General features: G+C 42.1%; 2 protein-coding genes across 2 annotated transcripts; both read left to right on the top strand.

Moving 5' to 3' along the window:
- Positions 1 to 4513: 4513 nt before the first annotated feature.
- On the top strand, positions 4514 to 12581 carry LOC121398910 (cyclin-O protein B-like). The gene is made up of 2 exons (XM_041578457.1): positions 4514 to 7006; positions 12464 to 12581. The coding sequence occupies exons 1-2, from the start codon at positions 5793 to 5795 to the stop codon at positions 12579 to 12581; spliced, it is 1332 nt and encodes a 443-aa protein (XP_041434391.1). The 5' UTR covers positions 4514 to 5792.
- A 3175-nt stretch (positions 12582 to 15756) lies between these two features.
- On the top strand, positions 15757 to 18622 carry LOC108705888 (cyclin-O protein B-like). The gene is made up of 2 exons (XM_041578453.1): positions 15757 to 16956; positions 18559 to 18622. The coding sequence occupies exons 1-2, from the start codon at positions 15779 to 15781 to the stop codon at positions 18620 to 18622; spliced, it is 1242 nt and encodes a 413-aa protein (XP_041434387.1). The 5' UTR covers positions 15757 to 15778.
- Positions 18623 to 20736: the final 2114 nt, after the last annotated feature.

Below are 20736 nucleotides of genomic sequence, written 5' to 3'. Positions count from 1 at the left end.
TATACTTCAGTCCCCTGTCAGGTCCACATAACTGTTGATTGCTGTGCAGTCTCGGTCTCACCTATGCAGCCAAGGAAAGCAGCCAGGACAAGGAGATGATTGTTAGCAGGCTCTAGAGAGGTGTTGGGGGAAATGATTGGGAAAGCAGTAAAAAATCCAGCAGACAACAGGTGGAAAACTTTAAACATGTTATCTTCCCCAAACCGATGTTGGACGCCTAGTTCTAGACCTAAGCACAGCCCTGTATAGGGTTATCACCTCACCCCCTTTAACTCTGAACATATATTCAATTTAAATTATTTAGAAATCCATTATTATAAACACTGCAGACTGCACTGATTTCTGTGTAGCCATGCAGTATGTATCTAAATGTAGGAAAGGATGAGATGTAAGCCTGCACCAGCAATAGTAAATAGGGACCATTAGAACAGCAAACAGAAAGTATTATTTCTAAAAAGAGAGTCGCAGGGGCCGATTCACTAAATTCGAGTGAAGGATTCGAAGTAAAAAAGTATTTTTTGGGCTACTTCGAACATCGAATTGGCTACTTTGACCTTCGACTACGACTTAGTTAGAAGGATTCTAACTAAAAATCGTTCGACTATTCGACCATTCGATAGTCGAAGTACTGTCTCTTTAAAAAAAACTTTGACCCCCTAATTCGCCAGCTAAAAGCTACCGAAGTCAATGTTAGCCTATGGGGAAGGTCCCCATAGGCTTGCCTAACTTTTTTTGATCGTTGGATTTAAATCCTTCAATTCGTTCGATTCAAAGGATTTAATCGTTCGATCGAAGGAATAATCCTTCGATCGTACGATCGTAGCATTTGCGCTAAATCCTTCGACTTCGATATTCGAAGTCGAAGGATTTCAATTCCTAGTCGAATATCGAGGGTTAATTAACCATCGATATTCGACCCATAGTGAATCAGCCCCTTTAAGGGTAGGGGCACACGGCGCGATTTCGCCGCGATTCTGCGCTAAGCGAGTTGTCGCTGCGTTTTTTAAGCCGAAATAGCTTTGCTAACTTTGGCGCTGGCGTCAATGCAAATCGCGGCGAAATCGCTGCGCTAATTCACACGTGGCGATTCGTTTTCTACTGTCGCCCGGAAACGCCCAGCGAGGCAACTTCGGACGACAATAGAAAACGAATCGCCGCGTGTGAATTAGCGCAGCGATTTCGCCGCGATTTGCATTGACGCCAGCGCCAAAGTTAGCAAAGCTATTTCGGCTTAAAAAACGCAGCGACAACTCGCTTAGCGCAGAATCGCGGCGAAATCGCGCCGTGTGCCCCTACCCTAAGAGTCTAGAAATGTAGACTCTCTCTCTGGCATTCTGTTACCTCCTTACCAATGATTTAGAATCTAAGATGTTGGCAAGGAAAGGCTTAAACTGAAGCCTGAGAAGTGCCTGAGAAGTACTGTATGTTACTAGTTGTGTGTTGTACAAGCTCCCATGTACATCAGCTTTATAAGAGTAGAGTTTATCAGCCCCAAACCTTCCTCTCACCTTTTGGATGATGTCTCAAGTGGACAGTGCCTTTCATTAAAGGAGAACTAAACCCTAAAAATGAATGTGGCTAAAAATGCCATGTTTTATATACTGAATTTATTGCACCAGCCTAAAGTTTCAACTTCTCAATAGCAGCAATGATCCAGAATTTCAAACTTGTCACAGGGGGTCACCATCTTGGAAAGTGTCTACAACACTCACATGCTCAGTGGGCTCTTAAGAAGCGAAGCTTAGGGGTTGTCGCAAATTTTCAAGTAGAAAATGAGGTTGGCCTGTAATATAAGCTGATGCTACAGGGCTGATTATTATATTCTGATGCTAATTGCACTGGTTTCTGTGCTGCCATGTAGTAATTATCTGTATTCATTACTAATCAGCCTTATATTGTGACATATATATTCTATGTGTACTGTATATTGTGAGTGGGTCCCTAAGCTCAGTAAGTGACAGCAGCACAGAGCATGTGCAGTGAATCGGCAGAAAAGAAGATGGGGACCTACTGGGGCATCTTTGGAGACACAAAAAGATGCAATGAAATGAGAACTCGTAAGGAAATAATATGAAAGAAAAAGGAAAAAGTACGTTAGGTTGTGGCCCTTGGGCTGTGGTTTCTTTATGGCATGATGGGCTCAGTCCAATACAATTTAGAACAAAGCATCATATTCAATGCCTTTTTCTCTACAGAGCATGTTAAATTAGTACTGGTATAGGATCTGTTATCTGGAAACCTCTGAATTATGGTGTTTAAATGATTTTATAGCAGACTTCATGCATGGAAATTCAAATTACAGAAAAAGCAGAAAACCTAAGTCCCGAGCATTCTGGATAACAGGTCCCGTACTTGTATGCTGACTATTGTGCCAATTCCAGGGTATAAATAAGGAGTAGCTTTTAAATAAGACACCCACGCTGTTCAGATGAAAGGCAATGCCAACATAGTACATTCTACATTGATTCTATATCCTTCTAATCCTATAGTCACAGAACAGACTGGCAGGATCAGATGAATAAAACATCACCACAACAGGTTCTGATTATATATTATCATTTCATTGCAAAGGAAAGAAAAACGGGAGGAAAAAAGGGAGGAGACGGCAGGGGAGAAATATTATAGGATATTTTAAAATGGAGAAGGACAGAAACTGTGAGGAGAGAAAGCAAATAAAGAGAATGTAGGCAATGAAAAGAGAACTATTAGGGGCATGAAATACAAAGAACAAAATGGGGGAGCAGATAAAGAATAATAGGGTCCCATAGTATAAACATGGAGGAGAGAGCAGACACAAGGGCAGGCAGCAGCAGGTGGGAAGTTGATATCAATGGATTCATGTGTGAAACTCCAGTGTCCCTGTTAATGAATTCTCCATTAATAATCTTTATATGCCAATCTAGCAGTGCTATGCTGCCACCCTCTGCCCATCACTGGGTAATGCCATGCTGCAGTGCTGATACCCTTTGGCCGCACACAACACCCTACACTAGGTGCTGTAATGAACTTGAAGCAACAACAGGGAGATTTCTAGAGAAGGCAGCAATGCAAGATCAGAGCACAGACTCAGTGCTGCCACAGACAATAATCATCTAATTGTCTGATTATAAGGATGCTGGGTGTTGCAATTACACATCCATCCCTTTATTTTACAATAGGGGGTACATTATTCTCTCTATATCCACTAATGTAATCATGTAATAATCAAAAGCAACAAATCAGAAGACATTTTCATCTTTATTTAAAACAAACATCTGATTGGTTGCTTTGGGTTCTGCAGCTGTAATTACACTGCCTAAAATGACGGATCTATTCTGTGCATTTAGATTAGGGATGCACCGAATAAACTATTTGGAATTCGGCAGAATCCCCGAATCCTTGGTGAAAGATTCGGCAGAATACCGAACCGAAACCTAATTTTTATATGCAAATTAGGGTCAGGAAAGGGAAAAAGTTGGAAAAACTCTTGTTTTGTGACGAAAAGTCACGTAATTTCCCTACCCACCCCTAATTTATATATGCAAATTATGAATCAGTTTGGCCAGGCACAAGAATTCGGGCAAATCTGAAACCTGCTGAAAAAGGCTGAATCATGGCCGAATCCAGAACCGAATCCTGGATTTAGTGCATCCCTAATTTAGATGAAAAGCTCTTGTGTGCAGATGCTGTGGCTTCATTTGCTCGCTGAGTGGAGTAAAGTGTTAATCGACCAAAGTCCCAAGTGGCCAGATGTTGCAGTTCCAGGGATTACTGGGGTCAGGGGTACTTTATTGCTGGACTGTGAAGGAGTAACGTGCACACAGCAGTTACTGTACTATATTGCTGGTGTGTCTAAATGTTACACCCACTCAGGTTCCTTCCCAGGCACAGGCCCGGATTTGTGGCAAGGCCACATAGGCCCAGGCCTAGGACGGCACCAGCGTGTGGTAGTGCGGGCGGGCGCTAGGACCGCGCGGAGCGCACAACCTAGGGGTGCCCGCCCAGCTAATCCGGCGCTGCCCAGGCAGCTATCAGTATATTGCCCTACAGCCACTGGGACTGCTGCCTTTTGTTATGTGAATAATGCCAGAAAGCAATTAGGGGTCGTAAGTGAGGGATAGTGTATATAGTAACCCAAAATGGTGTCGCAAGAATGGGGCTGGAACTGTCAGATAGTTTGGCTGGTGAGACAAAGTAACACTTATTAACAAGGCCATAAAAGTTGTATCCCACACAGTGTTTCTGTTATACAAATCAATTTCTACTTAAAGGAGTTGTTTGAGATAACTGGAATGGACTGAAATTTGAATAGGATAGGGTCTGAATAGAATGCGAGAAGTAATAAAAATACATTTGTAGCCTTACTGAGCATTTGATTTTTGGATGGGATCAGTGACCCCTATTTGAATGCTGGAAAAAGTCAGAAGAAAAAGGCAAATAACTAAAATGCTATAAATAATAAATATCAATTGAAACATTGCTTAGAATTGGCCATTATATAACATACTAAAAGTTAACTTAAAGCTAACCCCCCTTTAAAGCATGCTCTCCTTGTTTAGAAAAAACTCTTGTATCCCCATGTTTCAGAGATTCCTTGATCATATATATCCGAGTCACTAGCCAAGATGGCACTGTTTTCAACTGCCCACTAGATGCCAGTTCCCTCTAGTCTGCGGAAAACATTATAGATATCACAGCAGCCAATGTGGCAGCTTCCAAAAAGGCACATTCAGGAATCAATAAAATGCACCCTACAAAGTTGAATTGTTTGCCATGAGTTATTGCGGTTTTGCCCACTTTTAATAAATGAGCCTCACTGACATGTTCTGTGACCATGTAAAGGCAAAAGGCTGCAGGCCGACTCATACAGGTCAGGGAACAATGAGCAACTCAAATGTTTTATAATATTAAAGAAATCCCCTGTACTGCAAATGATAAAGATACTATAAGTCTGGGAGTTCTGGGCTTTGCTTTTGGAGAAGGCAATCATGTTCTATGCACAGAGGTCTTCCTGTGTAAAATGACAAGTACAAGAGAAGCCACTCCATCTCTTACATGACACTTATACTGGAGCTCCCAATAGTGACGGGCACCTCGTACCAGTCTCATCCCAGAAACACAGTAGGAATCAGGGGTAGCCAACCAAAGCTTCTGTTGTGTGTGGGTAGCCAATCACAGCTCCCCTGCCTTCACACAGGGAAAGATATGCTGCAGTCAACTGACAGGTCAACCTAACTGCTGTTTGCTGTGCAAAGTGCTGGCAGCCTTGGATTCCCCTATTCAGCCATGGAAAGCAGCCAGCAGAAGGTACAGATGTTGGTTGGCTGGCTCAAGTTAGATTTGGGGGAATTATTTATGAAAGCAGTAAGAAATGCACATTTTTAAAGCACATTCCTTTAGAGGTGTATATGTAATGGCATGTTGGTGTACTTGACACTACAGGTCCCCTTTAAAACCAATAGTTTGCACTCAGCTACATGGCAAATACCTACGTAATGAGAGCTATCATGTCAAGTTAGGGGAACTTTAGGCAGTTAGTTAGTCGTACCATTTTCTGTATCTCACAAAACACTTTAATAAAAGAAATAGTGGATACTGACAAACACAAGCTATGGGTTTGCACTGGACATAGGCACCTAACGGTTTTCGCCGGCCCAACCAATCAGAGTGTGTGCTGGCCCAGCCAATCAGAGCGCAGCAGAGGTGACTTAGGAGTAACAGACGCTTAGTACCAACAGTCTTATGAGACAGTTGGAGAGGAGTGAGAGAGAGAGTGAGAGAGAGAGATAGCGAAAAAGAGAGAGATTGTGAGCATGGAGATTTCAAAAGCGAGGAAGCGAAGACGACAGATCAACGAAGAAGAACAACTTTCCCCTGGGTGCTGCCATGATCCCAAAAGGGTGAGGCACCAGGGTGATCAACGTGGGACGTGCCACCCTTCAGCTGGGGACCCAGCACTTCAAAATGAGCCTTGGAACACCTTAGCTCACATAGGCATTGGCCTAGAGACCTTCAAGGAGTATGGGGAAGACGCCTACATGTACAACAAAAGCCTTGAAGAGAGATTTATGGCTTTGAACTTTCTACAAAGTCAGCCAGAAATCACTTTGGCGTCATGGTATGAGTTCACCAGCCTGCTTGTCTTCATACACAGACGCCTGAAGTTGGACTTTAGGTCTCTGTGCTTGACTGTCAACCTTCTGGAGCGGTTTCTTGCCCGCACTGCTCCCATCAAGACCACCGACCTGAACAGAGTAGGAGCCACTTGCTTCAATATAGCCTACAAGTTAGTGGACAAACGGCAATTCAGCCTATGGAATTGCCTAAAACTCTTTGATGCCACCATTACAAAGAAGGAAATGAACCAACTGGAGCGAATCATCATTTGCAGATTGCTTTTTGAACTGTCAGCACCGACCATCGATGACTTCTTGGAGCATTTCACCCTCCGGAGAGTAGCCAGCCAGAAGCCTGTAGCTGCCCAGCAGACAAAGGAAGCCATTGCCCTGACTGCTGCTAGAGGCATCGCCGCACTGAGCCTGACCCACCATCATGAGTTTTATACTTATGCACCCTCCATGATGGCTCTGTGCTGCCTAAAAGTAGCCATAAAATTCTACCCTTCAGGCAAACCCATCAACGTGGATCCCGCTGAATACCCAGATCACGTAATGGAAGAGTGTGTCGGGAAGATCATCGCTCTGGTATCATCCAGGCAGAGCTTTTTACACATGCTGCTTCCAGCAGTGTTTCCAAGAAGAACAGCAGAGGAGACAGAGACAAGCGCCTCCCAGAAAGAACCCGAAGGTGGTGAGGCAGAAACATCCAGGCAGGAACAGGGTTCTGACCCCTTGGAAATGGCCCAGGGATCTGGCCTTTCCATCTATCATCAAGGGGTAGGTTTGCAAAACATGCACCCATACATTCCCACATATCCATACTACCACCCTCACATGCACCCATACATTCCTACATATCCTTCCAACCACCCTTACAGGCACCCATACATTCCTACATATCCATACAACCACCCTTACAGGCACCCATACATTCCTACATATCCATACAACCACCCTTACAGGCACCCATACATTCCTACATATCCATACAACCACCCTTACAGGCACCCATACATTCCTTCATATCCATACAATCACCCTTACAGGCACCCATACATTCTTACATATCCATACAACCACCCTCACAGGCACCCATACATTCCTACATATCCATCCAACCACCCTTACAGGCACCCATACATTCCTACATAATTATACAACCACCCTTACAGTCACCCATACATTCCTACATTTCCAAACTGGTAGCCATACATGCACCACATAGACACACATCCCCTTACTGACATACAGTCATACATGTATTTTGGTAAAGCTGAATAGGGCATTTTGATCCTGGGAGTAATTCCGATTGCCGTTAAGGAGTCAGGAAGGAATTTTTTCCTCTAGTGAGGTTTTTTGCCTTCCTTTGGATCAAACAGCCCTTTGTGGGTTCTGTTGGGACACTTATTACTGAAATACAATAAAGCTGTGACCATCACAGATTCACCTCAGAACAGTTGTCCGTGTCTTTATTTAAGGATTGGGTACTGTTGGATAAAGCTTTTTCCCTGTGTTAAGGCAGAGCTGTGACTGGTGCTTATATCCTACTGTGTTGATTAATAAAAGAAAATAAAAAGGTCAGGACAGGCAGTTGCTCAGAGGTCCCAAACAAAGGAACTCAAGGAAACGAGGGCCACCATTTTATTGCATTTATTGCACCGCACAATAACATGCTGCTGATCAGCAGTCTATTGCTGGAAAACCTGTACAGGTATGGGACCTGTTATCCAGAATGCTCTGGACCTGGGGTTTTCGGGATAAGAGATCTTACCATAATAATTCTACTAGAAAATTGTGTAAACTGTAAATAAAACCAATAGGCTGGTTTTGCTTCCAATAAGGATTAATTATATCTTAGTTTGGATCAACTACAAGGTACTGTTTTATTATTACAGAGAAAAAGGAAATTGTTTTTAATAATTAGAATTATTTGATTTAAATGTTAGTCTATGTGAGATAGACATCCAATAATTCGGAGCTTTCTGCATAATGGGTTTCCAGACAACGGATCCTATACCTGTATTCTTATTTGCTGTACCACATCGAACTCTCTTAGCTGATAGATACTCCCCTGCCCATACCCTTAGGTTGTAGCACAACACCCAGCAAGGTTATATGTGTTTTAGGTAAAACCCTGCAAGCTATTCATATTCATATTCCTATTCAGATTCCAGTCTCTTATCCATGCTGCATGGTTGCTAGGGTAATTTGGACCCAAGCAACGAGATTGCTGAAATTGCAGACTGGAGAGCTAAATAACACAAACCTATAAAAAATGAAAACCAATTAAAAAGTTGTTTCGGAATATCACCCTCTACATCACTAAAACTTACTTTAGAGGTGAACAACCCCTATAATGATCTATTGTAAGCAACTTTTCAATTGGTTTTCAATTAATTTTTCACTGGTTTTTGAATCATTAGCCATCTTATTCTGCTTCTTTCAAGCCTGCAACTAAAATACTCCCTGATTGCCAGGGGTCACTGACAGCAGCAGCCAAAAAACAATCTGTGGTTGTCGTTATTGGTACTTTTTATTGCGTATATTACAATTCAGTCCCTGGCCCTGTATGGGGAGTGGACACACAAATGTAAGTAAGAAACCCCAGCACCCCCACAATAACTAAATAGACAGCACAATAAAGCATAGAACTATAGCAGGAACATCACCAGGCTCACCTTGTTGGGTCGATTATTCTCTGCAAGAACCGGCTTCCCCAGTTTTGAGAGTTTGGAAGTCACTGGCCGAGATGGGTGAAGGGACGGCATCATGGTGAAGGATACGGCTGGAACAAGCAATGACATGGAGATGAAATAAAATTACAGTAATGTCAAGGTGGGGGAAGCAATACTGTATAAAGGCAACACTGCGCCACCTGTCACTCTTTAGCTGTTCAAAAAAGGAACTTGAAACATTCGCCCTTCCATATTTATCAATGCTTCTTCAACGATTGCTGAAGGCGGCCAGATGGCCATCACTGATATAATGTTAGGGTTAATGGTACACATTGCATTGGAGAGAACACCAGTCGGTCCTTATAGCCCCATGGCCAGTAGTACTGAGACACAAGTGTGGCTTCTGACACGAAACTGTGCACGATGCAAAAATCTGCACAAAAGCCAGTATTATTTTATATTTTAGCACAAACATTTTAAAAAGACAAAACTTTAATAAATTCAGCTCTTGATAAACCTTGTTTTCTCTCTAGAAAGTTAAGACCTTTAAAGGAGAATTCAGCCCTAAAGTTAAAAAAAGCTACTCTACATAGGCCCCCGCTCCCTCCTCCCCCCAGTGTTACCCAGGGCAAATGGCTCTAACGTTTTCATAACCCCTCGGTGCAGATTCAGGCATCAGAGTTCATGGGCGCCATCTTCAGCCGATTCGGCAATTTTAGAATGAGACCCAGGCAAATGCCCCTAACATTTTACTTAACCCTCTATTTCAGGAAATCGTTTCTTTTTTGGTGCGACAAATCTCCCCGAACTGCCTTCTAGAATCTAAATCGTCGTCAGGATGGCACTCGCACGCTTTGTTTTCAGAAGTCGCCCAAAGTTGCCTTACGAGGAAACTTCGGAAAGTCAAAGCGATCCAACTGATTTACATTTTAGCTAGTGGGAAGGCAGTTTGGGGAGATTAGTCGCCCGAAGAAGAAGCGATTTGTCGATGGGCGACTAATCTCCTGAAATAGCAGTGTGTGCCCTGGCCCTTAACAGTTAATGCATCGGTGACCCCCCTCACTGAGCTGCTTTAGACGGTGAAAAATGAAACTTTACACTTCAATTTTAGAATAACAGTCACAAATGGAAAATAGAAGGTAATTGGAAAAGGTCTTTATTTTTGGTGAACTATCTGAAACCAACTGAAATGAAAAAAGTGTGAAGGCCACCAACCCCTTTAAATAGAAAACACCTAGCAGTGACATTAGCGGCACTTTCAGATCAAAGATGAGTGCACGTTCTTCCCCAAATATATAAATAACCTTACATGGACTCTCCAACTTCCAAATGCAATTACTGTATTATTTACACACATATAATAAAATGCAGGTAAATAATAGGTAGTTAACAAACAAGTAACTTGCTGCAAAGGAGTAGTCAGATCAGGCCGGGTCGAGGCAGGCAGAGAATAAACGTTATCAGACAGGCAAGGGTCAAACCAGGGAGTCAATCAGAGGGTTAATCAGAGGCGGTAGTCAGTAATCAGGCAAGGGTCAGAATCCAGAAGTCAGAATAGTCAAATAGCCAGGCAGGGGTCAAAAATAGGAATCAAACAGGTTCAGAATATAGCACAAAGCTCAGAAGCACCAGGAACAAAAATCCTATCACGGGCAATGCATAAAGTAAAACTGTACCTTTAAATAGCATTTGAATTTCGCGCCACTGCGCATAAACCCAGGAAGAGGCGCGTGCGCGCGCCCTAACAGACCTGCGCTACAGTGAACCTGCTCAGTGCGGCGAGCGTCCTCGCCGAGGGGGCGGCAGGCGTCCCTGCCGTCCCCCCACTAGACCACCAGGGTAAGATTTTCTCACACCGACGTTGGGAGCCTAGTTCTAGACCTAAGCACAGCCCTGTATAGGGTTATCACCTCACCCCCTTTAACTCTGAACATATATTCAATTTCAATTATTTAGAAATCCATTAATATAAACACTGCAGACTGCACTGATTTCTGTGTAGCCATGCAGTATTCATCTAAATGTAGGAAAGGGTAAGATGTAAGCCTGCACCAGCATTAGTAAATAAGGACCATTAGAACAGCAAACAGAAAGTATTATTTCTAAAAAGAGAGTCTAAGAGTCTAGAAATGTAGACTCTGTCTCTGGCATTCTGTAACTTCCTTACCAATGATTTAGAATCTAAGATGTTGGCAAGGAAAGGCTTAAACTGAAGCCTGAGAAGTATGTTACTAGTTGTGTGTTGTACAAGCTCCCATGTACATCAGCTTTATAAGAGTAGAATATATCAGCCCCAAACCTTCCTCTCACCTTTTGGATGATGTCTCAAGTGGACAGTGCCTTTCATTAAAGGAGAACTAAACCCTAAAATGAATGTGGCAAAAATACCATGTTTTATATACAGAATTTGTTCAGCTTCTCAATAGCAACAGCAACAATGATCCAGAGCTTCAAACTTGTCACAGGGGGTCACCATCTTGGAAAGTGTCTGCGACACTCACATGTTCAGTGGGCTCTTAAGAAGCGAATGCTTAGCGGTTGTCACAAATTTTCAAGTAGAAAATGAAGTTGGCCTGTAATATAAGCTGATGCTACAGGGCAGTTTATTATATTCTGATGCTAATTACACTGGTTTCTGTGCTGCCATGTAGTAATTATCTGTATTACAGTAAGTGACAGCAACACAGAGCATGTGCAGTGAATCAGCAGAAAAGAAGATGGGGAGCTACTGGGGCATCTTTGGAGACACAGATCTTTACTGCTAAAGGGCTGTGGTTGACTTGGGCTGGTACCGAAGCTCAAAACATAATGTTCTCCTTTAAGTCCTGCACAAACATCCTTGCAAACTAGGGGATACATGAGGTAATGAGAAAAAGAAGATGGAGTGAAAGGCACAGGGGTTGAGTCTAGGGTAAAATAGGAGAGAAATTGAAGGAAAGCAGAAAGAAAAGAAAGGTAATTGCAGTGAGTAAAGGGCACAAGGGATTAGAAAATGGGTCAGATAAAGGGAGAATTAAAGGGGAGAAAAAGATGCAATGAAATGAGAACACGTAAGGAAATAATATGAAAGAAAAAGGAAAAAGTATGTTAGGTTGTGGCCCTTGGGCTGTGGTTTCTTTGTGGCATGGTGGGCCCAGTTTAGAACAAAGCATCTTATTCAATGCCTTTTTTCTCTACAGAGCATGTTAAATTAGTACTGGTATAGGATCTGTTATCTGGAAACCTCTGAATTATGGTAGGTTATCTCCCATAAACTCTTTTTTAATCAATTAATTAAATATCTTAAAGCATATTCCCTATACCTTGTACTTGATCCCAACTACAATGTAATTAATCCTTATTGGTGGCAAATAATCCTACTTGGTTTATTGAATGTTTAAATGATTTTTTAGCAGACTTCAGGCATGTAAATTCAAATTATAGAAAAAGTGGAAAATCTAAGTCCCGAGCATTCTGGATAACAGGTCCCGTACCTGTATGCTGACTATGTTGCCAATTCAAGGGTATAAATAAGGAGTAGCTTTTAAATAAAACACCCAAGCTGTTCAGATGAAAGGAAATGCCAACATAGTACATTCTACATTGATTCTATATTCTTCTAATCCTATAGTCACAGAACCGACTGGCAGGATCAGATGAATAAAACATCACCACAACAGGTTCTGATTATATATTATCATTTCATTGCAGAGGAAAGAAAAATGGGAGGAAAAAAGGGAGGAGACGACAGGGGAGAAATATTATAGGATATTTTAAAAAGGAGATGGACAGAAACTGTGAGGAGAGAAAGCAAATAAAGAGAATGTAGGCAATGAAAAGAGAACTATTAGGGGCATGAAATACAAAGAACAAAATGGGGGAGCAGATAAAGAAATAATAGGGTCCCATAGTATAAACATGGAGGAGAGAGCAGACACAAGGGCAGGCAGCAGCAGGTGGGAAGTTGATATCAATGGATTCATGTGTGAAACTCCAGTGTCCCTGTTAATGAATTCTCCATTAATAATCTTTATATGCCAATCTAGCAGTGCTATGCTGCCACCCTCTGCCCATCACTGGGTAATGCCATGCTGCAGTGCTGATACCCTTTGGCCGCACACAACACCCTACACTAGGTGCTGTAATGAACTTGAAGCAGCAACAGGGAGATTTCTAGAGAAGGCAGCAATGCAAGATCAGAGCACAGACTCAGTGCTGCCACAGACAATAATCATCTAATTGTCTGATTATAAGGATGCTGGGTGTTGCAATTACACATCCATCCCTTTATTTTACAATAGGGGGTAGATTATTCTCTCTATATCCACTAATGTAATCATGTAATAATCAAAAGCAACAAATCAGAAGACAGCATTTTCTTTATTTAAAACAAACATCTGATTGGTTGCTTTGGGTTCCAATGCCTCGCACAAGCTCTGCAGCTGTTATTACATTGCCTAATATGACATGTGTCTATTCTGTGCATTTAGATTAGGGATGCACCGAATCCACTGTTTGGAATTCGGGCAAACCCCCGAATCCTTGGTGAAAGATTCGGCCGAATACCGAACCGAATACAAATCCTAATTTGCATATGCAAATTAGGGGCAGGAAAGGAAAAAGTCAGAAAAACTCTTGTTATGTGACAAAAAGTCACGTGATTTCCCTACCCACCCCTAATTTACATATGCAAATTATGATTCAGTTCGGCCAGGCACAAGGATTCGGCCAAATCCGAATGCTGCTCAAAAAGACCGAATCCTGGCCGAATCCCGAATCGAATCCTGGATTTAGTGCATCCCTAATTTAGATGAAAAGCTCTTGTGTGCAGATGCTGTGGCTTCATTTGTTCGCTGAGTGGAGTAAAGTGTTAATCGACCAAAGTCCCAAGTGGCCAGATGTTGCAGTTCCAGGGATTACTGAAAAAGACCCTGGACTGTGAAGGAGTAATGTGCACACAGCAGTTACTGTACTATATTGCTGGTGTGTCTGAATGTTACACCCACTCAGGTTCCCCGGCAGCTATCACAGGGATGCAGAGTGTATTGTAGGGTAGCCCATAAATATCTGGGAAGAATTAACCAATATTTACTGCTGTTCTGGATGACAAGCTGTGTAATAATGTTACACTCAAAAAGTGGGTTTTTGATGGGGTCCCTTGAGATTCCACAATAATTAAGTTTACTCTAGCACACATGCTTATAAGTAGATTTAACCCAGGAGCAAGGTGTAGGCACCAACACTGCACCCAATCAATCATTATAGCACATCATATTGGTCTGGCCACACATTCACCACTTCTTCATAAATTTTAGTGTATTGCCAAATAAACTCTATGATCTCTAAATGTGTCGGGGGAGGTAGACCCTGCTGACTGATTCTTGCAACAACAAAAAAATCTGACTGATCCATTTGTAGGCACATTTATTGGGTCATGGACCTAGAACTGCATTTGCCCAACCATAGGATAATTCTTTGAATCAATGCAATTTAGCCATAGTAGGATGATTGGTCAGATATCCTGCCTGTCAGTCAGTGAGTCCAACAACCCACCCTCTGCTTTATTACAGCTGAGCAGGCATATGTGTTTTTCTGTAGTGATATACTTAGAGTCTCTAGCCCCATGCTGTCTGGCAGGAGACACATGCATGCACATTGTCCCCTTACTTGTACTGCTGGATGCTGCTGCTAACCTCTTCTATTGTACAAGATTTTTTTAAAAAAGGGACATTTTAGGTCATATCCCTATCTGCTCAGGATTGATTCAGCACCTGCACCAGCACCAATTCCACTCTTTCATGTGAGTAAAACCAGTACACCAGTTGGAGATATGCACTGCTGCCCCAAACTTTTAAAATAACATTGCTATTTGTATATGTATATTTTGACCTTTACAAGCTTCATTAGCTACTCACATAATAAAGAAATTCTTGTGGATGCTCTTAGGTCACCAAAACCTTGCGGTGGAAGAGGATTTTAGATTCATATCGAAAAATATAAAAACCTGAACTCTCATTGTGTTTCTTATACTCTGTGCCCCCTGCAGCCACTGGGACTGCTGCCATTTATTATGTGAATAATGCAAGAAAGAAAGTAGGGGTCGTAAGTGAGGGATAGTGTGTATAGTAACCCAAAATGGTGTCACAAGAATGGGACTGGAACTGTCAGATAGTTTGGCTGGTGAGACAAAGTAACACTTCAATCATGTTCTATGCACAGAGGTCTTCCTGTGTAAAATGACAAGTACAAGAGAAGCCACTTCTTATCTTACATGACACTTATACTGGAGTTCCCCATAGTGACGGGCACCTTGTACCAGTCTCAGCCCAGAAACACAGTTGGAATCAGGGGTAGCCAACCAAAGCTTCTGTTGTGTGTGGGTAGCCAATCACAGCTCCCCTGCCTTCACACAGGGAAAGATATGCTGCAGTCAACTGACAGGTCAACCTAACTGCTGTTTGCTGTGCAATGTGCTGGCAGCCTTGGATTCCCTTATTCAGCCATGGAAAGCAGCCAGCAGAAGGTACAGATGTTGGTTGGCTGGCTCAAGTTAGATTTGGGGGAATTATTTATGAAAGCAGTAAGAAATGTACATTTTTAAAGCACATTCCTTTAGAGGTGTATAATGTAATGGCATGTTGGTGTACTTGACACTACAGGTCCCCTTTAAAACCAATAGTTTGCACTCAGCTACATGGCAAATACATTCATAATGAGAGCTATCATGTCAAGTTAGGGGAACTTTAGGCAGTTAGTTAGTAGTACCATTTTCTGTATCTCACAAAACACTTTAATAAAAGAAATAGTGGATACTGACAAACACAAGCTATGGGTTTGCACTGGACATAGGCACCTAACGGTTTTCGCCGGCCCAACCAATCAGAGTGCATACTGGCCCAGCCAATTAGAGCGCAGCAGAGGTGACTTTGGAGTAACAGAGACGCTTAGTACCAACAGTCTTACGAGACAGTTGGAGAGGAGAGAGTGTGTGAGAGAGAGATAGCGAAAAAGAGAGAAATTGTGAGCATGGAGATTTCAAAAGCGAGGAAGCGAAGACGACAGATCGATGTACAACTTTCACCTGGGTGCTGCCATGATCCCAAAAGGGTGAGGCACCAAGGTGATCAACGTGGGACGTGCCACCCTACAGCTGGGGACCCAGCACTTCAAAATGAGCCTTGGAACACCTTAGCTCACATAGGCATTGGCCTAGAGACCTTCAAGGAGTATGGGGAAGACGCCTACATGTACAACAAGAGCCTTGAAGAGAGATTTATGGCTTTGAACTTTCTACAAAGTCAGCCAGAAATCACATTGGCGTCATGGTATGAGTTCACCAGCCTGCTTGTCTTCATACACAGACGCCTGAAGTTGGACTTTAGGTCTCTGTGCTTGACTGTCAACCTTCTGGAGCGGTTTCTTGCCCGCACTGCTCCCATCATGACCACCGACCTGAACAGAGTAGGAGCCACTTGCTTCAATATAGCCTACAAGTTAGTGGACAAACGGCAATTCAGCCTATGGAATTGCCTAAAACTCTTTGATGACACCTTTACAAAGAAGGAAATGAACCAACTGGAGCGAGTCATCATTTGCAGATTGCTTTTTGAACTGTCCGCACCGACCATCGATGACTTCTTGGAGCATTTCTCCCTCCGGAGAGTAGCCAGCCAGAAGAAGCCTGTAGCTGCCCAGCAGACAAAAGAAGCCATTGCCCTGACGGCTGCTAGAGGCATTGCAGCACTGAGCCTGACCCACCATCATAAGTTTTATACTTATGCACCCTCCATGATGGCTCTGTGCTGCCTGAAAGTAGCCACAAAATTCTACCCTTCAGGCAAACCCATCAACGTGGATCCCGTTGAATACCCAGATCACGTAATGGAAGAGTGTGTCGGGAAGATCATCGCTCTGGTATCATCCAGGCAGAGCTTTTTACACATGCTGCTTCCAGCAGTGTTTCCAAGAAGAACAGCAGAGGAGACAGAGACAAGCGCCTCCCAGAAAGAACCCGAAGGTGGTGAGGCAGAAACATCCAGGCAGGAACTGGGTTCTGACCCCTTGGAAATGGCCCAGAGATCTGGCCTTTCCATCTATCATCAAGGGGTACGTTTGCAATACATGCACCCATACATTCCCACATATCCATCTAACCACCCTCACATGCACCCATACATTCCTACATATCCATACAACCACCCTTACAGGCACCCATACATTCCTACGTATCCATACAACCACCCTTACAGGCACCCATACATTCCTTCATATCCATACAACCACCCTTACAGGCACCCATACATTCCTACATATCCATACAACCACCCTTACAGGCACCCATACATTCCTACATTTCCAAACAGGTAGCCATACATGCACCACACAGACACACATCCCCTTACTGACATACAGTCATACATGTATTTTGGTAAAGCTGAATAGGGCATATTGATCCTGGGAGTAATTCCGATTGCCGTTAAGGAGTCAGGAAGGAATTTTTTCCTCTAGTGAGGTTTTTTGCTTTCCTTTGGATCAAACAGCCCTTTGTGGGTTCTGTTGGGACACTTATTACTGAAATACAATAAAGCTGTGACCATCACAGATTCACCTCAGAACAGTTGTCCATGTCTTTATTTAAGGATAGGGTACTGTTGGATAAAGCTTTTTCCCTGTGTTAAGACAGAGCTGTGACTGGTGCTTATATCCTACTGTGTTGATTAATAAAAGAAAATAAAAAGGTCAGGACAGGCAGTTGCTCAGAGGTCCCAAACAAAGGAACTCAAGGAAACGAGGGCCACCATTTTATTGCATTTATTGCACCGAACAATAAAATGCTGCTGATCAGCAGTCTATTGCTGGAAAACCTGTACAGGTATGGGACCTGTTAGAGATCTTTCCATAATAAGTCTACTAGAAAATCATGTAAACAGAAAATAAACCCAATAGGCTGGTTTTGCTTCCAATAAGGATTAATTATATCTTAGTTTGGATCAAGTACAAGGTACTGTTTTATTATTATAGAGAAAAAGATAATTGTTTTTAAAAATTAGAATTATTTGATTAAAATGGTAGTCTATGTATATCCTGTAATTCGGAGCTTTCTGGATAATGGGTTTCCAGACAACGGATCCTATACCCGTATTCTTGTTTGCTGTACCACATCCAACTCTTAGCTGATAGATACTCCCCTGCCCGTACCCTTAGGTTGCAGCACAACACCCAGCAAGGATATATGTGTTTTAGGTAAAACCCTGCAAGCTGGAAACCTGAAAACTAAATCCCCCCCCCCCCCGAGCATGGCCAGTCATTTTCTATCATTCTAAATCTGTGAAAATGCCACACAATCCCTTCCTGTGAAGTCCTTTCATACAGATGTTACAGAGTAAAACAGGAACCAGGTGAAGATGTGTAAGTGTGTGCTTTAACAAGGCAGCACAGACACCTAATAACAACTAACTGATCCCATCTAAAAACAAATGCTCTTTAAAGCTACAATTGCATTGTTATTGCTACTTTTCATTACTCGTCATTTCTATTCAGGCCTCTCCTATTCATATTCCAGTCTCATCCATAATGCATGGCTGCTAGGGTAATTTGGACCCTAGCAACCAGATTGCTGAAATTGCAGATTGGAGAGCTGCTAAATAACAAAAACCCATAAAAAATTAAAACCAATTACAAATAATTTCAGAATATCACCCTCTACATCACTAAAACTTACTTTAGAGGTGAACAACCCCTATAATGATCTATTGTAAGCAACTTTTCAATTGGTCTTAATTTTTCACTGGTTTTTGAATTATTAGCCATCTTATTCTGCTTCTTTCAAGCCTGCAACTAAAATACTACCTGATTGCCAGGGGTCACTAACTGCAGCAGCCCAAAAACAATCTGTTATTGTTACTGTCATTATTAGTACTTGTTATTGCTTATATTACTATTCAGTCCCTGGCCCTGTATGGGGAGTGTACACACAAATGTTGGTAAGAAACCCCAGCACCCCAACAATAACTAAGTAGATCGCACAATAAAGCATAGAATTATAGCAAGAACATCACCAGGCTCACCTTGTCAGGTCGATTATTCTCTGCAAGAACCGGCTTCCCCAGTTTTGGGAGTTTGGAAGCCACTGGCTGAGATGGGTGAAGGGACGGCATCATGGTGAAGGATACGTCTGGAAAAAGCAATGACATTATGGAAATGAATTAAAATTACAATAGTAATGGTAAAGCATTCTGCAGATTAAATATAGTGTTATAGCTTGCACTAGTGTGACTAATATATTGGCAATAAACTGCTTTGGTAGCTTTCCTTCTCATTTAAGGCTTTGATGTGCCATGTGGGATAAGCACTAATGATGCTTTGCATTGTATACTGTTCGATTAAACATTTGATAATTAGATCATATAAAAAAATATTTATTGCTGAGAAGAAAAAGTAGTAAAGTAGTACTACTAGTTCTAAAGCTCAGCCAAGAGTGCTTGTCTAGCTGATAGAGGTAGTTTTCTTGACATGGTAGCTGCTGTAGGAGGACAGGCCCAGTTTTAAACCTTGTGTACTTTGGTTTGATGCCTCAGTCTGCTCTTGTTGCCTTTGGGCCATTTCTATCAATGCAAGTTCCAATGTACAGATCTGATTGTGAAGTTAGATTTCCCATAAAATAATAAATTCTACTGCAGTTCTAAACGTTTGTCTGAATACCTGAAGCTGACACAAACCCTTTTCCTTTGAAGTATATTCAGTAATAACTATATACAGCGATTTTATTATAAAATAAAAAGCTACAGTTGTACTTAAAGGGGTGGTTCACCTTTACGTTTACTTCTAGTATATTATAGAATGGCTTTCTAAGCCACTTTTCAATTGGCCTGGGCTCAGATTACAGGAGGGAGGGGGGGAAAGGGAGGAAGAGAGAGAGGAGCAAACTGAGCATGCTCAAGTCCTAGCCCTGGAGTTTTATGCTGAAAACAGGAAGTCTGATACAGAAGCCCATGTGTACACAATAGAAGTACTCAGAGCAGCATTACTTTGAGGGTTTACTGGTGTATTTATATAGACCTTTCTGATAAAGCTTATTTAATTTTAGCCTTTCCTTCTACTTTAAAAGATAACATGAAGCTTTAAAAATGGTCTCCCAGTGTGTTCAATCTGAGTTGCCTGAAAGCACTAGTTGCCATTCTTCAGGTTAGAGTTGAATGGAAAAAAATTACAGGAAAACACAAATGCCCAAAAAGTGCTTGTGTTGGAGGTTTCAGGCCAATGCCATAAAATACCATGGTAGGTGGCAGAAAGAGATAAAGGGTAAGTGACAACTCACTTTATGACACTGAAAAGAGCAGAAGGCAGAATGCCAGAGAACTGCAGCAGGTGCCACCATGCCATGTGGTTAAGAGTGGTCCTTCTGGTACAAAATGTAGATATAGTGACTTGCATTTGTCTCACTTATATGGAACACACATAATCTCTACCCTCAATATGCACATTAACCCAAGTTAACAATATGCCCATTCATCTTACATGGTACTAACTACCTACTGAAAACCTATAATTGAAAAACCCTATAAGTGATGTCAGGGAGAAAACAAAAAGAGGAACAACTTGACAAAAGATTGGAAGCCTTAATGTAATAATGGATGGAAGCAGACCAGGAACCACAGTGCTGTCTGCAATGAACTTTTCATTAGAAATGGCATGTTTCAAGCAAAGTTGACATTTGATAAAGGGCAAAAATTTGCTCAAAGAGCGAAGTGAGTAATAAGAGTTAATTGCAGAACAGCACTGTGGTTCTTGGCCTGCTTCCATCTGTTATATACACATTGACTACATTGCACCACCTAGGACATTTTATCTGTTGGAACCTAAAGAACTGACAGGACTGGCATAAGACATTACAGCAAAATACTCTGGAAGCCTCTATACAGGACTGCAGGTAATTGCATCTGGATACTATCCACATCAGAATACGTATCTTGATCCATGCAGAT

Source organism: Xenopus laevis, chromosome 1S, assembly GCF_017654675.1.
Source record: "Xenopus laevis strain J_2021 chromosome 1S, Xenopus_laevis_v10.1, whole genome shotgun sequence".
In the NCBI taxonomy this organism is placed as follows: Eukaryota; Metazoa; Chordata; class Amphibia; order Anura; family Pipidae; genus Xenopus; species Xenopus laevis.
Note: the sequence above shows the minus strand (reverse complement) of the source record. Positions and strands in the feature narration are given on the sequence as shown.

What these genes read in the sequence shown, in the direction of transcription:
- LOC121398910 (XM_041578457.1), top strand. Translation starts at nt 5,793, where the DNA reads ATGGAGATTTCAAAAGCGAGGAAGCGAAGACGACAGATCAACGAAGAA. An exon ending in ATTCCTACATATCCATACAA is followed by an intron (nt 7,007 to 12,463) that starts CCACCCTTACAG and finishes ATTTCATTGCAG; the next exon opens with AGGAAAGAAAAATGGGAGGA.
- LOC108705888 (XM_041578453.1), top strand. Translation starts at nt 15,779, where the DNA reads ATGGAGATTTCAAAAGCGAGGAAGCGAAGACGACAGATCGATGTACAA. An exon ending in TATCCATACAACCACCCTTA is followed by an intron (nt 16,957 to 18,558) that starts CAGGCACCCATA and finishes TTGAATTATTAG; the next exon opens with CCATCTTATTCTGCTTCTTT.